This window comes from Hyperolius riggenbachi, chromosome 4 (genome assembly GCF_040937935.1).
Source record: "Hyperolius riggenbachi isolate aHypRig1 chromosome 4, aHypRig1.pri, whole genome shotgun sequence".
Taxonomy (NCBI): Eukaryota; Metazoa; Chordata; class Amphibia; order Anura; family Hyperoliidae; genus Hyperolius; species Hyperolius riggenbachi.
Window position 1 is genome coordinate 372,654,812 of NC_090649.1, and position 19,904 is coordinate 372,674,715.

Genomic DNA, 19,904 nt, shown 5'->3' on the forward strand with positions numbered 1-19,904 from the left:
AGATATATACACACAGTAACCTTTATTTAAACTAGGGGTCTTGCATGCATACAAAGATAAACCCCTTATATACTGTATTTTTCGGACTATAAGACGCGCCGGACTATAAGACGCACCAAGGTTTAGAGGACAAAAACCAGGAAAAAAATATGCTAAACCCTATAGTACAGGGGCGTTTTGTAGACATTTTTTTTCCCCCAAGCTTTTTCTGTCCAAACTACAATAACCCCTGCTGTCCCCACTAGCTAGACTAAATACCCTGCACTAACCCCTGATGCCTCCACCAGTTACTACACTACACTATACCAGTATCACTACAGTACATTAAACTAACCCCTGCTCCCCTCCCCCAATAACACAACACTTAACTAACTCCTGCTTCCCCCACAAGTTACACTACAATACGTTAAACTAACTCTTGCTTCTCCCACTAGTAAAAACTAACTAAACATTACATCTTAAGGGTAGATGATCTCACCTATCCAGATGTCCATGTAGGAATCCGTGCTCTCCGTGTCGTCCTCCTCCAGCCGCTGAGTGCAGGCCACTCCACGGCAGAGTAGAAGCAGTGTGATCTTCGCATCTTCTCCCTTAATCCCCGATACTTGCTGCGAGGAGAAGCCTCAGCGCGATCCCGGCATGTTCTTTTTCCTTAACCCCGGTACTTAACCCCGATACTTCAGTATGCGTACTATTAGTACGCAAACCAGAATGACTGCGTGGACGGTCTTCATGAATGAAACGTCTACTAGACTGCTGCGTTCATTCACATGGGGACTTAGATCAATGAATGGGAACTGTGTTACCGATCGGCGTTAACAAGCACAGGGGGGGAGAGCGGGAACGCGCGGTGGGGAGGGACGTAGTAGCTATGTCCCTGTACATAGTTATGGCATTTTGCAGGGGTGTAGTTAATCGACCCAGGAGAGGGGAAGTGGTTAAAATGGCATCGGCCATGACCGTCTAAACTGTCAGTGTAGGTCTGCTTTACAATTTATATGTAAAACACGGGAGTGATCTATAGTTCATTCATGTTCAATTTCTTAGCTGTGATTAAAAGAGTAACACTTACAAGATCATCGTATAAACCAAGCTAATCTCCTCACCTGGTGTGAGGAAATTAGCGAAGCAGCAAGGTTTATATGATGATCTTGTTAGTGTTACTCTTTTAATCACAGCTTATAAATTGAAGATGAATGCACTAAAAAGCACTGCTGTGTTTTACATAAAGATTGCCCACCTTCCCTGAAGTTGCTGGAGCAGCACATATAGTGCCTTAGTCTGCAAATCCTGCTTGTGTTAGTGCAATACAACTTGGAACTTCTTTCTGCTACTTTACAATTTAACTGGTGATAACGTAACTTGCACAGTGTGCTTTTTATGTTCAGGTGTGTCTGTTTCATGAGAATTTTCTTTTCCATTATGTATTTGTTTTAGCATCACTCCGTCATTGTATGTATCTTATTACAGTGACGTTATTTTGTTAGTCATGTTAATGAAATTTGTTTCCCTGCAGCAATAAGACTACTGGCATCATTACGCTCTAGAGAGATGCCTTTTTTTTTTCTTTTGGAAATGGTACATAAATTCTTGCCACTTGTGATGTTCCTGTCATTGCTAATAATATTGTTCATTAGACAAACACACACCTACTTGTTTATGTATGTGTTATTTATAAAGTTTAAAGCCCCCTCCCACCCCTGTCACAAGGTAAGTGTATAAAAAAAAAAAGGTCCCAAATATCTTTTCTTAATACTTTTCTGTAATTTTTTTGTAATACTTTTCTGTGAATATCTGAGCAGTTGAGCTCCTTGATCAAACATCCTTGTTTCTCTGGGCAGTGCTGCCTCTTAGGAGGGGAAACATTAGCTGAGCTTCCACTCACCTTTCCTGCTAATGAGAAAGGGAGGGCGTGGGTTAACTTCTATTCAATTTTTCTTCCGTAGTGATTAATTAAGGGCATTTCAGCCAGCTGGGTGGTACATTAACTACTGTTAAGAGCCTGTAAATTAGCAAGGCTTTTCAACCTGTGGTACACGTAGCACCGGTGGTACTTTGCTGTTGGCTAGGTGGTACACACCAGGTTTGCCTGCCACTTTCTTGCCCGCATGCCACTTGTCCTGGTCCTGTCCTGCCTCCACAAAGTTTGGCTCCTCATTCCTCGCTCCTTGCTGTGCTGCTCTGCAGCATACTTCAGACCCCAGATCAGTGGGGAAGAGACAGCCAGGCAAATAGTGCACAGTGATGGCGCAGATACAGAAAGGGATATCACTGCTCACTTCCTGTATTTGAAGTATACGCGCCGTCACCATGCACTGTTTGCCTGACTGTCACTTCTCTGCGGCTGGCTTACCGATGATCTGAGGTGTGAACTATTCCGCAGGGCAGCACAGCAAGGAGTGAGCAAGGGGGGAAGCTGAACTTTGTGGTGAGTCACTGCCTAGCTCTCAGCTCTCTGATGGTGGGACTAGGCTACCTATAATTATGCAGGGGGGGGGGGGGGGGAGTGAGCACTGTAATAACAGTGCTGGAGATTTGGGCGCAGCCGGTGCCATTATTGGCCGAAATAGGAATTACAGCTATAGCGGCGCACAGTCAGTAACTTCTGCGCCATCAGCAGACGGAGCTGAAGTTGCTTTTAAAACACTGCAATTCTGCTGCCAGCAATAGCCGTATACCAGCTGTATCCTGCGCCCAAGTCTCCCGGCGGCCAGTTCATATGTATGTGTGGGGGGGGGGGGGGGGGGGAGAGGAAAGAGAGGAACTTGCAAGGCTACCTATATTGGCAATCTACCTACAGATTGCCAATACTGACAATATGTAGGCTTGCAATCTAATTGTAGTCGTTTTCCCCACCAATGCCCCCTACTTTTCCTCTCCCATATGCCCTCTTATTTTCTTAAAGTGTACCTGTAAGGAAAAAGTGCCCCGGGTGGTACTTACCTCAGGGAAGGGGAGGCCTTTGTATCCTAAAGAGGTTTCCCCCTTCCTCCACTGTAGAAGGGATCCAGCTCTGGGAGCCCCAAAGTTCTCCTGGTCGGTGTGTGCGCATGCGCAGTAGTATGTTTTCCTTGACTGCAGTGCTTCAGTTTAGGTCTTCTTCAAAGAGGTTCTGTGGGATTCTAAAAATCAATCAAACAAGCTGACACTTATCTGGGGCTTCTATTGGCCCCCTGCAGCTGTAATGTCCCGTGCCGTCCTTCTACAATGCTCCGTTTCCCGCCGTCGGTTTAATATTCGTCTAAACAGACGAATAATGTTAGCTCCTGCTCGCGTCATCGGGAGCTTACTGCACAGCCGCAGTGTAATACTCGTGTGATTACAGTGGGACCGGCAGCGGGGAACAGCATCGGAAGAGGACGGCGTGGGACATTACCGCTGCAGGGGGCCGATAGAAGCCCCAGGTAAGTGTCAGCTTGTTTGATTCTTAGGATGCAAAAGAACTCCTTTTAAGTGAGAAGAATATGGTGGCTGCTATTCATTTCCTTTTAAACTATATGAGTTGACTGGCAGCCCTGCTGATCTATGTCTCTGCAGAAGTGTCTGAATCACACCAGAAACAAGCATGCAGCTAACCTTGTCAGATCTGACAATAATGTCAGAAACACCTGATCTGCATGCGCCTGTTCAGGAGCTGTGGCTAAAAGTATTAGAGGCAGAGGATCAGCATGATAGCCAGGTAACTGGCATTGCTTAAAAGGAAATAAATATGGCAGCCTCAATATGCCTCTCACTTAATTTCTCCTTCAACTGCTCACTTTTTTCACTGTAGTGGTCCTTTAAACAGTTGAAATTTGACAGTTGGAAAATGACAGTTTTAAAGAAGACAGTTAGAAAAGGGCAGTTGGAAAATAGCAGTTGAAAAATTACAGTTAAAATTTGACAGTTAGAAAATGGCAGTTGAAAAATGGCAGTTGAAAAATGACAGTTGGAAAATGCAGATAAAATTTGACATTTGGAAAATGGCAGTTGAAAATGACAGTTGGAAAATGGCAGTTGGAAAATGGCAGTTGGAAAATGGCAGTTAAAAGTTGAACGTCATTTTCCAACTGCCATTTTCCAACTGTCATTTTTCAACTGTCATTTTCCAACTGCCATTTTCCAACTGCCAAATTTTAACTGCCATTTCCAACTGTCATTTTCCAACTGTCATTTTCCAACTGCCAAATTTTAACTGTCATTTTCCAACTGTCATTTTCCAACTGCCAAATTTTAACTGTCATTTTCCAACTGTCATTTTCCAACTGTCATTTTCCAACTGTCATTTTCCAACTGTCATTTTCCAACTGCCATTTTCCAACTGCCATTTTCCAACTGCCATTTTCCAACTGTCATTTTCCAACTGCCAAATTTTAACTGTCATTTTCCAACTGTCATTTTCCAACTGCCATTTTCCAACTGCCATTTTCCAACTGCCATTTTCCAACCGACAAATTTTAACTGTCATTTTCCAACTGTCATTTTCCCACTTTCAAATTTTAACTGCCATTTTCCAACTGTCTTTTTTCAACTTGTTTTTTAACTGCCATTTTCCAACTGTCACATTTTAACTTCCATTTTCCAACTGCCATTTTCTAACTGTCATTTTACAACTGCCAAATTGTAACTGTTGTTTTTAACTGTCATTTTTAAACTGCCATTTCTCAACTGTCATTTTCCAACAGCCAAACTTCAACATTTTTTTGACTGCCATTATTTTCCAACTGTCATTTTTCAACTTCCATTATTCGACTATCCTTTTCCAATTGTTTCCTTCTTCCTTTCCTATTTTATTTATTTCGCAAACACAAGCCTTGAGATCCTCAGTGTTGAATGTTGATTTGTCACCTCATTTTGTGTTTTGGGGGCTAGATTTGCATCACGATTTGCACAATTTAAAACTGGCTATCTCTAACAGTGACAGGTGTCAGATATGGTGGTTGGATAGTGCAATGGTTAAGGGCTCTGCCTCTGACGTAGGAGACCTAAGTTCAAATCTTGGCAATTGCTATTCAGTAAGCCGGCACCTATTCCGTAAGGAGTTCTTTGGGCAAGACATTCTAACACTGCTACTGCCTACTGAGTGCGCTGTAGTGGCTGCCTCGCAAGCACTTTGAGTCCGACAGGAGAAAAGTGCTATACAAAAAAAGGAATTATTATATGAATAACTGTAGAGAGGGAGTGGAGGAAAAAGCATATGTTGGCTTTTTATTTTCTTATCTTGCTCCCAGTCTGACCCATTTATTGGCTTCAACTTTCATAGTGGTTCTCTTTCCAGGCTAGCAGCACTTTTAGCCACCTTTGAAACTTGTCCACACATTCTCTACCTCAGTGTTTGGTACTTGTGTTCCTCCACGATGGTGACCCTCTTTTTCTTGGGCTACTTCAAATGTATGTATTTATTGTGCATTGTGGTGATTTATTGTTGCGGAGTTGTTTTTCAGATGAACTTGCACTGTTTTTTTTCTGATAAAGAGGTACTTTGTTGCTTTGGAATTTTGTATCATCTTAATTACAGAATGAATTACAGATCTGTCTGTACCCATTTTTTGGAGTGCCAACCATTTACTTCTCTTTACAAAAATGTATGGCACGTGTTTTGCGCTGCATGGCAATATTAATTGAAATGAGACAGCACTGTGTTGGCACAGAGATGCATACAGCAGTTTATTGTCAGAACACAGCACAGCACATGAGAGTCTGTAACACATTACTGAAATAAGCTCAGCAATGCAGCAGTACATCCTGACCTTCCCGGTTGTTATCAAATTACCATTTTAAAGGACCACTATAGTGAAAAAGTAAGCAGTTAAAATCTTTCAGAACCAACATGTTTTGGACTAATCGAGTTACTCATTGGGGATACAAAGGGTTTTCTTTGTTTTTTAAAATAATTTCCTAAATGGCAGTTGCTAAGTCTAACTGCCAAAATAGGACCAGCCAGCGTCCCTGCTCGCACACTATTTTGGCAGTCAGACTTAACAATGGCCGTTCAGCAAATGCTTTTGAAAACAAAGGGAAACCCTGAGACTCCATCGTGAGGAGATGGACTAGTCCAAAACCTGTTGGTTCTGTCAGCTTTTGAAGCGGACCTAAACTGAGAGCTTCCTCTCTGCTCTAAGGAGATAAGCAACAGCATCATAACTTTAAAGAAAAACATTTCTTTGTTACAACTTACAGAAGTCTTACAAAAACCCTGCAGTGTTTACTTTCTGGTGTCCTAGGAACACAAAAGGGTTAACCTCCTGTGTTTATATATTAGCCCAAACTATGGCACAGGGTGGCACACCTGAAAGCCCTAATTTACACTTGCTGTTTACTTGTTGATAAGGCCTAATTAGACAGGCTAATCTCTCTAGACCAGGGCTTTGCACCTGTGGTATGCTTGCCGCCGGTGGTACTTTGCTGTTGGCCAGATGGTACACACCAGATTTGCCTGCCACTTTTTTGACCACCTCAGGGAAGGGGAGGCCTTTGTATCCTAAAGAGGTTTCCCCCTTCCTCCTCAGTAGATGGGATCCAGTGCTGGGAGCCCCATAGTTCTCCTCATCAGTGTGCACATGCACAGTAGCTGCTCTCCATTCAAGCTCCAGCAGAAACAGCCAAGCCCGATCACATCCAATCTCCTGTGCAGGCACACTGGTGGTACTTGAAAGTTTTCAACCAATAAAAGTTGTGCAATTAGTGGAGAGGTTGAAAAGCCCTGAATAAGAGCCACAGCACTACTTATGGAGGACAGGGAGCAGCAACAGTTACTGTTTAGGACCACTTTTAGGTACTTACCCTAATACATCTCTCTTAGCTGTCTAATGTTTTTTTGTTTCTTTTGCCAAGACAGGAAATTTTAAAGAGGAACTCAAGTGAAAATAATGTAATAAAAAAGAAAACAATAATTATGTAGAAATTATTTAGTCAATGTTTTCCCATTGTAATTTTTTTCTTCTGGAGCCACACCTAGCTGCCTCCTCTATGTAGTGCCAGTGGATTTGCACATTGTGTACCTGCAAGGCTCAGGTGCCTTTCTCCGTGTTTTGCTCTCTTGGCTCCTTACGCTGGCTGACGCCTCGCAGAAATTGTAAATTTGCTTTTTTGGTCTGACGAAGGGCATATTCAGCCCGAAACAGACTAGTGTCGTTGCCAATTCAACCATTATGCCAATTTTACTAATATGGTCCTTTTTTCTGCCAGCCAAACAATTTGAATAAGCCTTTATTTATCCTCTTTATTCAACTTACACGACTGATCTTTCATGTCAAGTTGTGTGTTTAGTATCAATAAAGTTTTTGTACTATTTTTGAGACACTGCATTTTTGCGCAATTTTTTTGATATATTACATAAAGTCCAGTACTTATTGCAACATAGATTATATGGATATAGTGGAACACCCGCTACATGGACTGTACTTTTTTGCCTTTAAGTTTTAAAGGACCGTACCCACAATATATATTAACATTTACCACATGGTGACATTTTACTGCTGGCAGGTGATGTCAGTAGAAGGAGATGCTGCTTGCTTTTATGTCAGTTGGACCCAGCTGTAAACAGCTGTTATTTCCCACTATGCAATGAGGTTCACAGACAGGAAACTGTCAGGACCATGGTCCTGACTTCACACTGTGGGAGGGGTTTCACTACAATATCAGCCATACAGAGCCCCCTGATGATCCGTTTGTGTAAAGGAAAAGATTTCTTATGGGAAAGAGGGTATCGGCTACTGATTGGAATGAAGTTCAATTCTTGGTCATGGTTTCACTTTAAAGAGTGTAATTATTGTTGCCTAATAGCTTTGAAGTTATGGACTTGTTAAAATCATAAGTATTTTTTAATACTTTCATTACAGGTGTATCAAGTACAACCATTACCCATCCAACGCCACAGAACATTCCTACTGTAGATCCATCACTGTATAATACACCAGCACAAGGTAGTGTGAACATTAAAATGTGTCTTGGGTTTGTTCTTTTATAAATGTGATGTACATATGGTGCAGAGTACTTACTTGAGCTTTACTTAAGTGTATTATAAAATTCACATAGTAATTGCTTTTACATGGAAATTAAACAATAAATATTGTAGCCTTAAAAAATTGTCCAGGCTTGCATCTGTAGTTTACGCAAATATGAAATATTATCAGTTCCTACAGACAGTGGTTAGCACCGTGGTATGCTGCATTCGTGTTTATAAGGGGTTTCTACTGGTGTTTCTGCTATATCATTAGAAAACAAATTTTGGGGTCATAGTTTACAGCATGCAGAGATTTAACCCATTAGCAGCTTCAAACTAAATTTTTTGTTTAAAGACTGCTGTGCACTCCAAAAATCTGCAGCCAAATTAACGGGCAGCAAGAAGGAGTTATATTTACCTGTTCCAGAGGGCTTTTTCTCTTCCTCCACCCGCAGCTCTGAACTTCCAACTGGTCTTCTGGGTCCCGATCACATTCCATCACATAAAGTGGGGCATGTGATTGGGATCGAGGAGACCGTGTCATCGTTAAAGCACTACCCAGTGATGGATGAGAGGAAGAGACTCTTCCTCCACCCCTCCTCCACCACTAGGTGGCACTGAAACATGGTCTCCTGGATCCCCATCACGTCATATCATGTGATCGGAACAGGATGACATGTTGGAGTAACTTTGCCGCTGTGGTGGAGGTGAGAAGATGACGATCCAGTCATCTGGACAAGTAACTATAAAAGCTCCCTGCATGCCCTGTCAGGCTGGGGAAGGCACACTTACTCAGTTGCAGGAAGTATTAGGGTTAATGTTTGTTTTTGAGTTAATGCCTAAAAACTGTTTGAGCTGTAACTATTGTTTAGAACATACTTAAAGGTGCACTATGGCGAAAAATTGTAAAATTTTAAATACTGTATGTGCAAACATATACAAATAAGAAGTACGTTTTTTCCAGAGTAAAATGAGCAATAAATTACTTTTCTCTTATGTTGCTGTCACTTACAGTAGGTAATAGAAATCTGACAGAAGCAACAGGTTTTGGACTAGTCCATCTCTTCATAGGGGATTTTCAGGGATTTATTTATTTTCAAAATCACTTAGTGAATGGCAGTTGCTCTGTCCAACTGCCAACAAACTGTGTAGCGAGCAGGGAAGCTGGCCAGCATCATTGTTTAAATCATTTTCAGGGAATATCTTTATAAAGAATAAAAGCCTTGCTGAGAATCCCCTATGAAGAGATTGACTAGTCCAAAACCTGTCGCTTTTGTCAGGTTTCTACTACATACTGTAAGTGACAGCAACATAGGAGGAAAGTAATTTATTTTACTCTGGAAGAAATGTACCTCTAATTTGTCTATGTTTGCATATATTTGAAATTTTACAGTTTTTCGGCATAGTGCCCCTTTAAGTAAATTAAAGCTGTTAAATAAAGCTATTTTTACTGCATGAAATGCATGTTTCCCTTTTTTCATGAGAAGAAAAATGAATCTCTTTAGCTAAGTGTGAAATAATTGGCCTTACACCTGTACGCACATTCTTGACCTGGACTACATAATGAAACTTGTCGTACCACTCAGTAATAATTTTTTTTTTTTTTGCTTTGGGGCTTCTACAGCACACTCCAAAACACAGTGAATGTGTATGTATGTGTATATATATATATATATATATATATATATATATATATATAATTATTTTTTTTTTTCATGCTAACATTGTTCAAATATATATGAAATGTCAACTATGCAATAGCATATGTGGTCAGTAGAAGAGCCAGGCACCTCTGTGAGAGGTGCCTGACTCTTCTACTGACCACATATGCTATTGCTCCGTTGTTGTTGCCTGATGAAGCGGGATCAAACCTGCGTTGCATATTTGGAGTTAATAAATAAAATATATTGACTGTCTTTACTACAGTCGTTGTGTGTATACTTGGAGGAAGTAAGTCCACCACTACCTCCTCTATTTACCAAGAATTTGGCTTTTAAGCTCATTTAGCTTCCTTTTATTCTTTTGGTGCCTCTGTTCTCCTGCATATTACTTGCAAAACAGCTCCAGCTCAGTCAGATTAGATGAACAACGTTTGTGAACAGCAGTTTTCAGATCTTGCCACAGATTCTCGATTGGATTTAGATCTGGACTTTGACAGGGCCATTCTAACACACGAATATGTTTTGTTTTAAACCATTCCATTGTTGCCCTGGCTTTATGTTTAGGGTCATTGTCCTGCTAGAAGGTGAACCTCTGCCCCAGTCTCAAGTCTTTTGCAGACTCCAAGATTTTTTCTTTTAAGATTGCCCTGTATTTGGCTCCATCCATCTTCTCATTAACTGTGACCAGCTTCCCTGTCCCTGCTGAAGAGAAGCACCCCCAGAGCATGATGCTGCCACCACCATATTTGACAGTGGGGATGGTGTGTTCAGAGTGTGTGTTAGTTTTCCGCCACACATAGCATTTGCATTTTGGCTAAAAAGTTCCATTTTGGTCTCATCTGACCAGAGCACTTTCTTCCACATTTTTGCTGTGTCCCCCACATGGCTTGTGGCAAACTGCAAATGGGACTTCTTATGCTTTTCTGTGAACAATGGCTTTCTTCTTGCAACTCTTCCATTAAGGCCAACTTTGTGCAGTGCACGACTAATAGTTGTCCTATGGACACAGAGGCGGCCTTAGAGTATGCGGGGCCTGGGGCGAGTGTCATATGCGGGGCCTAGAGACATATGCTGTGGATACACGTCTACATGCTGTAAACACACACACACACACTATAGGTTAGATAGGTAGGTGCCCCCAGTATAAGTTGGATAGGTAGGTGCCCCAGTATAGGTTAGATAGTTATATGCTCCCAGTACAGGTTAGATAGGTAGGTGCCCCCAGTATAGGCAATAAGACATTTACCACCCCCCTCCTCCCCCCCCCCCCCCCAAAAAACCCACATATAATAAGGCAACATTTCCAAAGATTGCACCAAATACTCCACAGATGTAAAAAACAGAAACGTTACACCACCGATGTAGCATGTAGAAACGTTACTCCACAACGTGAGATGCAGAATTGTTATGCCACAGATGTGAGATGCAAAATTGTTATGCTACGGATGTGAGATGCAGAATCGTTATGCCACAGATGTGAGATGCAGAATTGTTATGCCACAGATGTGAGATGCAGAATCGTTATGCTACGGATGTGAGATGCAGAATCGTTATGCTACGGATGTGAGATGCAGAATTGTTATGCCACAGATGTGAGGATACAGAATCGGTATGCTACTGATGTGAGATGCAGAATCGTTATGCCACGGATGTAAGATGCAGAATCATTATGCCACAGATGTGAGATGCAGAATCTTTATGCCACGGATGTGAGATGCAGAATCTTTATGCCACGGATGTGAGATGCAGAATCTTTATGCCACGGATGTGAGATGCAGAATCTTTATGCCACGGATGTGAGATGCAGAATCGTTATGCCACAGATGTAAAATGCAGAATGGGTATGCCACAGATGTGAGATGCAGAATAGTTATGCCGCAGATGTGAGATGCAGAATCGTTATGCCACAGATGTGAGATGCAGAATCGTTATGCTACGGATGTGAAATGCAGAATCGTTATGCCCCAGATATGAGATGCAAAATCGTTATGCCACGGATGTGAGATGCAGAATCGTTATGCCACGGATGTGAGATGCAGAATCGTTATGCTACGGATGTGAGATACAGAATCGTTATGCTACGGATGTGAGATGCAGAATCGTTATGCCACAGATGTGAGATGCAGAATCGTTATGCCACGGATGTGAGATGCAGAATCGTTATGCCACAGATGTGAGATGCAGAATCGTTATGCCACAGATGTGAGATGCAGAATCGTTATGCCACAGATGTGAGATGCAGAATCGTTATGGTACAGATGTGAGATGCAGAATCGTTATGCCACAGATGTGAGATGCAGAATCGTTATGCCACAGATGTGAGATGCAGAATCATGACGTCACAGATGTAAGATGCTGAATTCTTATGCCACAGATGTATGGTGCAGAAATGTAATGCCACGGAGGTGAGATAAAGAAACCGTTACCACAGATGTGAACAACCTGGTACAGACTTCACACGGATCAAGTGTAAATGTAGTTAGTTAGCATGTGAGGGAATTTAAATTGTGCTTTGATAACATCAGGTAGAAAAACCAATCTGGAGCAAATAATAGTTTAGCAGAGCTGTTTGCAGAAGGTTTACCTCACCACTCTCCAGCAACTTGTCACTCCTGCAGTGTCCACTTCCAAGGCAGGTCCCTGCACACTGTGATTCACTCTGATGAACTTGATCCTCTGACCTGACCTGTGAAGGAATCTGCTCCCGACATTCAGTAGCCATCATGAGTCTGTCAGACCAGCTGGAGCCGCTTCTTCCAAGTCACTGTCTAATAGCGGCGGGCAGAGAGCAGGCTGATAACACGTGGAAGCCTCTCTCCTCTCTGCCTCCCTGCAGCTGCACGTGACAGAATCCTCAGCCCTGCATATACTTCTTCTGAGACACGCAGCCATAGTGAACCCACTCCTGCAGTCCTCTGACATTCCCGGCACTGTTTTCAAACGCTGTCAGCCAATCGTAGTGCTGCTGAGGTCAGCCACTGCGAGAGGAGGTCTCGCAGTGGCTGATTTCAGCAGCACTACGATTGGCTGAGGGAAGTATACTGCTCTTATTGGCTAGAGTCTCCCTTCACCGCTGCGCTGCCCGTGGTCATCTGTGCCTGCGAGAGTACAGATATAAAATCAATGTGCGGCAGAACAGAGCCTCACAAACTTTCCCTGTCTGATAAGTGTATATCTAAGCTCTCCAGTCTCAGAGGGTGTGGGGCCTTCTTCAGGAGCAGGGCCCCACTTGCCCCCCCCCCAAAGGCCGGCTCTGTATGGACAGATTCCCCCATCTGAGCTGTAGATCTCTAGACATCTCATCCAGAGTCACCATGGGCCTCTTGACTGCATTTCTGATCAGCGCTCTCCTTGTTAGGCCTGTGAGTTTAGGTGGACGGCCTTGTCTTGGTAGGTTTACAGTTGTGCCATACTCCTTCCATTTCTGAATGATCGCTTGAACAGTGCTCTGTGGGATGTTCAAGGCTTTTGAAATCTTTTTGTTACCTAAGCTTGCTTTAAATTTCTCAATAACTTTATCCCTGACTTGATATGGTGGGCAATGCCACTAAGCAAGGAGATACAGATTTATCAAGGGGTGTGGTTGCATGTAAATGCAAAAATTAGTGCACACAGACAAACAGATACAAAGATCTGCACAAACATATAACGTACACCTAGACACTGCATAAACACATAGAGATGCATTTCTCTGCACAGACCCACACTTTATTTATTGTTGGCTGGTTTATTGACTTGCTTCCTGCCATTGGGAATTCTACTTGGAAGTGAAGTGGCTCCAGTGATCACAACACAACACAATAAAATAATGTTTTAGTAGCATGTGGATGGGTGCAAACCTGTGTCAGATTTGTATTGCTGTACCTTACTTACTGTCCCACTATTAACAAGAGTTCAGATTAGAACCCAGAGGGTTGGGATCTCTTTCCAAGAGGCACACAGGCAGCAGTACTGAACTATCAGCTGTAATGTTCCCACTTTAAATCTAAATTTACAATCTTTACCACTGTTCTCTATGCATTGTGTTCTCAGAGCCACTTCTGTTAAATTTCCTACCAGGGCCGTTTTTTGCACCGTGCGGGACGGTCGACCGCACTGAGCGCAGCCTGGGAGGTGAAGGAAGGGGGGGGCGCATGCAGGAGGAGAGCTGCTGAGACGGTGATGCGCGTTGCAGGCAAACAAAAGTACGCCAGCGCGATCACCGTCCTTCCCACACTCCTCCTGGGCATCCTGCGGCTTTCTACCTCCGTTGTGACGTCAAGTACATCACATGATGATGACGCTTGACGTCTGCGGTTCAGTCTGAGCGCGGCACCGATGACTCCTCCTGGCTCTCTCCTGGGTCTCTCCTGGCTCTCTTCGCACTGCGCGCCTGTCAGTCTGTGTTCCCCTGTCTGGTGACCCCTGCGTGTCCTTTCCCCCCTGGATGGGCGCTTCTTCAGCTGGTGGTCACAGTAAGTAGAATGCTCTCTACTTGTGACCTGCCGGCTGTCACCGGGCTCAGGCTGTCCTGACTGGCTCTGTCCTTTGATTCGCCCGGGGGAGGGGAGAGGGAGGGGGCGGCAGGGGGGTTGCTAGGGTGGCTGCCATAATTACTTTTTTTGGGGGGGGGGGGTCTCTCTGGCTGAGGGGGTGAGGGGGTGTTGGAAGACCTGTGCCACTTGGGGGGGGGCTCTCTAGCTATGGCAGGCTTGTTGGCCTATTTATCCCTCGGGTATTTATATAGCACTGGCATCTTCTGCAGCACTGTACAGAGTACATAGTCATGTCACTGACTGTCCTCAGAGGAGATCACAATCTAATCCCTGCCATAGTTTTTGTATGTATCGTGAAGTGTTTGTATTGTAGTATAGGGCCAATTTTAGGAGGAAGCCAATTAACTTATCTGTATGTTTTTGAGATATGGGTGGAAACTGTAGTGCCCAGAGGAAACCCACCCAGACACAGGGAGAATATACAAACTCTGTACAAATAATGCCCTGTCTGAGATTTGAACCAGGGACCCAGTGCTGCAAGGAGATAGAGCTAACCAAAATGCCACCGTGATACCCACAGTAGTACTTTACTTTGCATATGCACTCCCCGCAGAATTGATGTGCACATTGACACAGGTGATGTTTTTCACCTGTAAACCTGGTTCAGATTGTACATGAAGAATCCTCATTCTCCTGCAGAGTACCTGCACATCACTCTTACATGTACTCACAGTTACATTACCTAGGTCCTGATCCATGTTCAGATTGTGCATGAAGAATGTGTAATAGAGGAAGAATCCCCTCATTGCCCTGCAGAGTACCTGCACATCATTCTTACATGTATCCACAGTCACATTGCCTAGGGCCTGATCCATGTTCAGATTGTGCATGCATCTCCTCATTCCCCTGCAGAGTACCTGCACATTACTCTTACATGTACCCACAGTTACATTGCCTAGGGCCTGATCCATGTTCAGATTGTGAATGAAGAATGTGTAATAGAGGAGAGGGGCGCATTTTTTGAAACTCGCCCTGGGAGAAATTTAACCTAGAAACTGCACTGCAGCAACCCATAGGAGTAATAGAGATGGGCCGAACTGTTCTGCCAGTGAACAAGGGGTGTTCGCGTTCACCCCATCAGGCTTAGCAGGAAGCAGCATGTGTATACACGGCTATGCAGAGCAGGAGACCGGCGGCAAGTGAGCGGCGATTGGAACCAGGGAGGTGAGTTACTGACTATCTACAGCGCTTCCCCACCTCTGCCCTGCTATTTTGTCACCCCACCTGGTGCGGGTTGCACTCTCTGCTAGTGCAACTACCTATCTAACCTATACTCGGGGCACCTACCTATCTAACCTATACTGGGGGCACCTACCTATCTAATCTACACTGAGGGAACCTACCTATCTAACCTATACTGGGGGCACCTACCTATCTAACCTATACTGGGGGCACCTACCCAACTATGCTGGCTATCTATATTGGAGGCACCTGCCTGGCTAACCTATACTGTGGGCACCTACCTATCTAACCTATACTGGTGTCACCTACCTATCTAACCTATACTGGTGGCAACTATACAGGCTACCCTATACTGGAGGCACCTAACTAGCTAACCTATACCGGGGGCAACTATGCCTGGCTACCTATAGGGGAGACCTATGGCTGGCTAACTATACTGGGGACAACTAGACCTGGCTAACCTACTCTGTGGGCACCTATACTTGTCTCCACCAAGTTGAGGGGGATTTTTACACCCTTGCCCTGGGTACAATTTAGCCTAGAAACTGCCCTGTTTCTTACAAATCACCCTCAAAAGAAAATACAGTCAGGTCAGCCTACATGGTGGTGGCTTCTTCTCAAAGTCTTGCCTCTATGTTGTCTCATTTAATGACAGACAGACACTGCCTGGAGTTATTTTGGCTAATTAAAATACTGCTGCTGTCATGAAAAAAGCCTTAAAAAGAAAAAGAAAACCAAGAACCAGCTATATAGATGTGTGTGTGTGTGTATATATATATATATATTTATATATATTTATATATATATATATATATATATATATATTTATATATATTTATATATATTTATATATATATATATATATATATATATATATATATATATATATATATATATATATATATATTTATATATATATATATATATTTATTTATATATATATATATATATATATATATATATATATATATATATATATATATATATATATATATATATATATATATTTATACATACAGGATCTTCTCAAAAAATTAGCATATTGTGATAAAGTTCTTTATTTTCTGTAATGTACTGACAAACATTAGACTTTCATATATTTTAGATTCAAATACACACAACTGAAGTAGTTCAAGCCTTTTATTGTTTTAATATTGATGATTTTGGCATACAGCTCATGAAAACCCAAATTTTCTATCTTAAAAAATTAGCATATTTCATCCGACCAATAAAAGAAAAGTGTTTTTAAAACAAAAAAAGTCAAGCTTCAAATAATTATGTTCAGTTATGCACTCAATACATGGTCGGGAATCCTTTTGCAGAAATGACTGCTTCAACGCGGCGTGGCATGGAGGCAATCAGCCTGTGGCACTGCTCAGGTGTTATGGAGGCTCAGGATGCTTCAATAGCGGCCTTAAGCTCATCCAGAGTGTTGGGTCTTGCGTCTCTCGACTTTCTCTTCACAATATCCCACAGATTCTCTATGGGGTTCAGGTCAGGAGAGTTGGCAGGCCAATTGAGCACAGTAATACCATTGTCAGTAAACCATTTACCAGTGGTTTTGGCACTGTGAGCAGGTGCCAGGTCATGCTGAAAAATGAAATCTTCATCTCCATAAAGCTTTTCAGCAGATGGAAGCATGAAGTGCTCCAAAATCTCCTGATAGCTAGCTGCATTGACCCTGCCCTTGATAAAACACAGTGGACCAACACCAGCAGCTGACATGGCACCCCAGACCATCACTGACTGTGGGTAATTGACACTGGACTTCAGGCATTTTGGCATTTCCCTCTCCCCAGTCTTCCTCCAGACTCTGGCACCTTGATTTCCGAATAACATGTAAAAGTTGCTTTCATCCGAAAAAAGTACTTTGGACCACTGAGCAACAGTCCAGTGCTGCTTCTCTGTAGCCCAGGTCAGGCGCTTCTGTCGCTGTTTCTGGTTCAAAAGTGGGTTCATGCTTCCATTTGCTAAATAGCTTTATGGAGATTAAGATTTCATTTTTCAGCACGACCTGGCACCTGCTCACAGTGCCAAAACCACTGGTAAATTCTTTTACTGACCATGGTATTACTGTGCTCAATTGGCCTGCCAACTCTCCTGACCTGAACCCCATAGAGAATCTGTGGGATATTGTGAAGAGAAAGTTGAGAGACGCAAGACACAACACTCTGGATGAGCTTAAGGCCGCTATCGAAGCATCCTGGGCCTCCATAACACCTGAGCAGTGCCACAGGCTGATTGCCTCCATGCCACGCCGCATTGAAGCAGTCATTTCTGCAAAAGGATTCCCGACCAAGTATTGAGTACATAACTGAAATTTTTTTTGAAGGTTGACTTTTTTTGTTTTAAAAACACTTTTCTTTTATTGGTCGGATGAAATATGCTAATTTTTTGAGATAGGAATTTTGGGTTTTCATGAGCTGTATGCCAAAATCATCAATATAAAAACAATAAAAGGCTTGAACTGCTTCAGTTGTGTGTATTTGAATCTAAAATATATGAAAGTCTAATGATTATCAGTACATTACAGAAAATAATGAACTTTATCACAATATGCTAATTTTTTGAGAAGATCCTGTATATATATATATATATATATATATATATATATATATATATATATATATATATATATATATATATATATATATATATATATATATATATATATATATATATATATATATATATATTTATATATATATATATATATATATATATATATATATATATATATATACATATACATATATTCTACAATCTTTGGATTGCAAGGGCAGGGCTCTCTCACCCTTTTGTGTCTTGTAATTCGTTATACATTTTATTCATCCTTTTGTGTTTGTTTTTTTGTCATTGTAATTACCAATTCTATATTTTGCACCAATTCTGTACTCTGTTTTTTATATTGGTGTATATACCATTGACTGTATTAATATGTAGCTATGTAACCCATGTTTTTTTCTTACTTTGTACGGTGCCACGGAAATATATACACACACACACACACACACGGAGAAGTAGATCCTCACATTTTCACAACAATTAATCACTGAAGTAGTCCTATTACAGGCACTCTTTCTAGCATGAATTCAGAAAATGGTAGCAGAGGGATGGTGGTTTCAACCCTACCCCGCTGTATCTGAAACTAACAAATGTTTTGCTTGTATTTGAAAGTATATTTACACCTAGTGGACAAACATATTTTAAATAGAGTGTATTGCAAATTATTATTTTGTTCAGTATTCTGGTTGATGATGCCCGTGGATTTATTTCTTTAAACAGTAGCAGTCTGGCAGTGATATGCTTCCATGTGATTGCGGTAGTTTGTATACATAATACAGTAGACGATATCTACGTGTTGGCTGTAAACTGTAACTTGAGTGCTAACTGATATTTCACAGACATCTGTTTTCAGTCTCCACCAGAAGTATAAAAAACCTAGTAGAGAAACTTTAGTGTAGGACCTATTTGCAAATGCGGTCACATCCTGCTCACAGGAAAGGTGCAATTATTTTAGCAGTATTTGAAAATCACGAAGGTTAAAGGACTACTGTAGGGGGAAAAAGAGTTGAACTTACCGGGGCTTCTAATGGTCCCCCGCAGATGTCATCTGGCCGCGCAGCCACTCACCGATGCCCCGGTCCCACCGCCGGTTCACTTCTGGAATTTCCGACTTTAAAGTCGGAAAACCACTGCTCCTGCATGGCTGTGTCCTCGCTCCCACTGACGTCACCAGGAGCGCACTGCGCAGGCCCAGACAGTACTGGTCCTGCACAATACACTCCTGGTGACGTCGACGGGAGCGAGGGCATGGTTGCGCAGGCGCAGTGATTTTCCAACTTTAAAGTCGGAAATTCCAGAAGTGAACCGGAGGTGGGACTGGAACATCAGTGAGTGGCTGCACGGGCACAGGACATCTGCGGGGGACCATTAAAAGCCCCAGGTAAGTTCAACTCTTCCCCCCCCCACCTCCTACAGTACTCCTTTAACACCAATTACATACACATATTTGACATTTTAAAAAAAATGTGAATATAGCTTGCCTGCATACTGCTTTTTATTTGGATGTTGGCATTGGTTCTGTGCACTAGATTTCTCCATTCTTCAAATTTGGATGGCTTTTGGTAACCAAATCTGCTTGCATCTTTTGACAGCGCTGCGTAATATGTTAGCTCTTTATAAATAAAGTTTAATAACAACAATATCCAGTAAAGAAAGTGTATAGGTCTCATCTCTGCTTACCTGAAAACGCAGTGCTGACAATTATCTTAAAGTGTACTTTAAAGAGACTCCGTAACAAAAATTGCATCCTGTTTTTTATCATCCTACAAGTTCCAAAAGCTATTCTAATGTGTTCTGGCTTACTGCAGCACTTTGTACTATCACAGTCTCTGTAATAAATCAACTTATCTCTCTCTTGTCAGACTTGTCAGCCTGTGTCTGGAAGGCTGCCAAGTTCTTCAGTGTTGTGCTTCTGCTATGAACTCCCCCTTCCAGGCGCCTCTATGCACACTGCCTGTGTGTTATTTAGATTAGAGCAGCTTCTCTCTTATCTTTTACAAGCTGGATAAATCGTCCTCTGAGCTGGCTGGGCTTTCA

General features: G+C 42.3%; 1 protein-coding gene across 2 annotated transcripts in view; it reads left to right on the plus strand.

The window, feature by feature from the left end:
* Positions 1–19,904, plus strand: part of VTA1 (vesicle trafficking 1) — a 329,615-nt gene that overhangs the window by 268,516 nt on the left and 41,195 nt on the right. For both annotated transcript variants that reach the window (XM_068232038.1, XM_068232037.1), the window contains exon 7: positions 7,821–7,904. In XM_068232038.1, the coding sequence (XP_068088139.1) occupies positions 7,821–7,904 (84 nt within the window). The remainder of the gene's footprint in view (positions 1–7,820; positions 7,905–19,904) is intronic.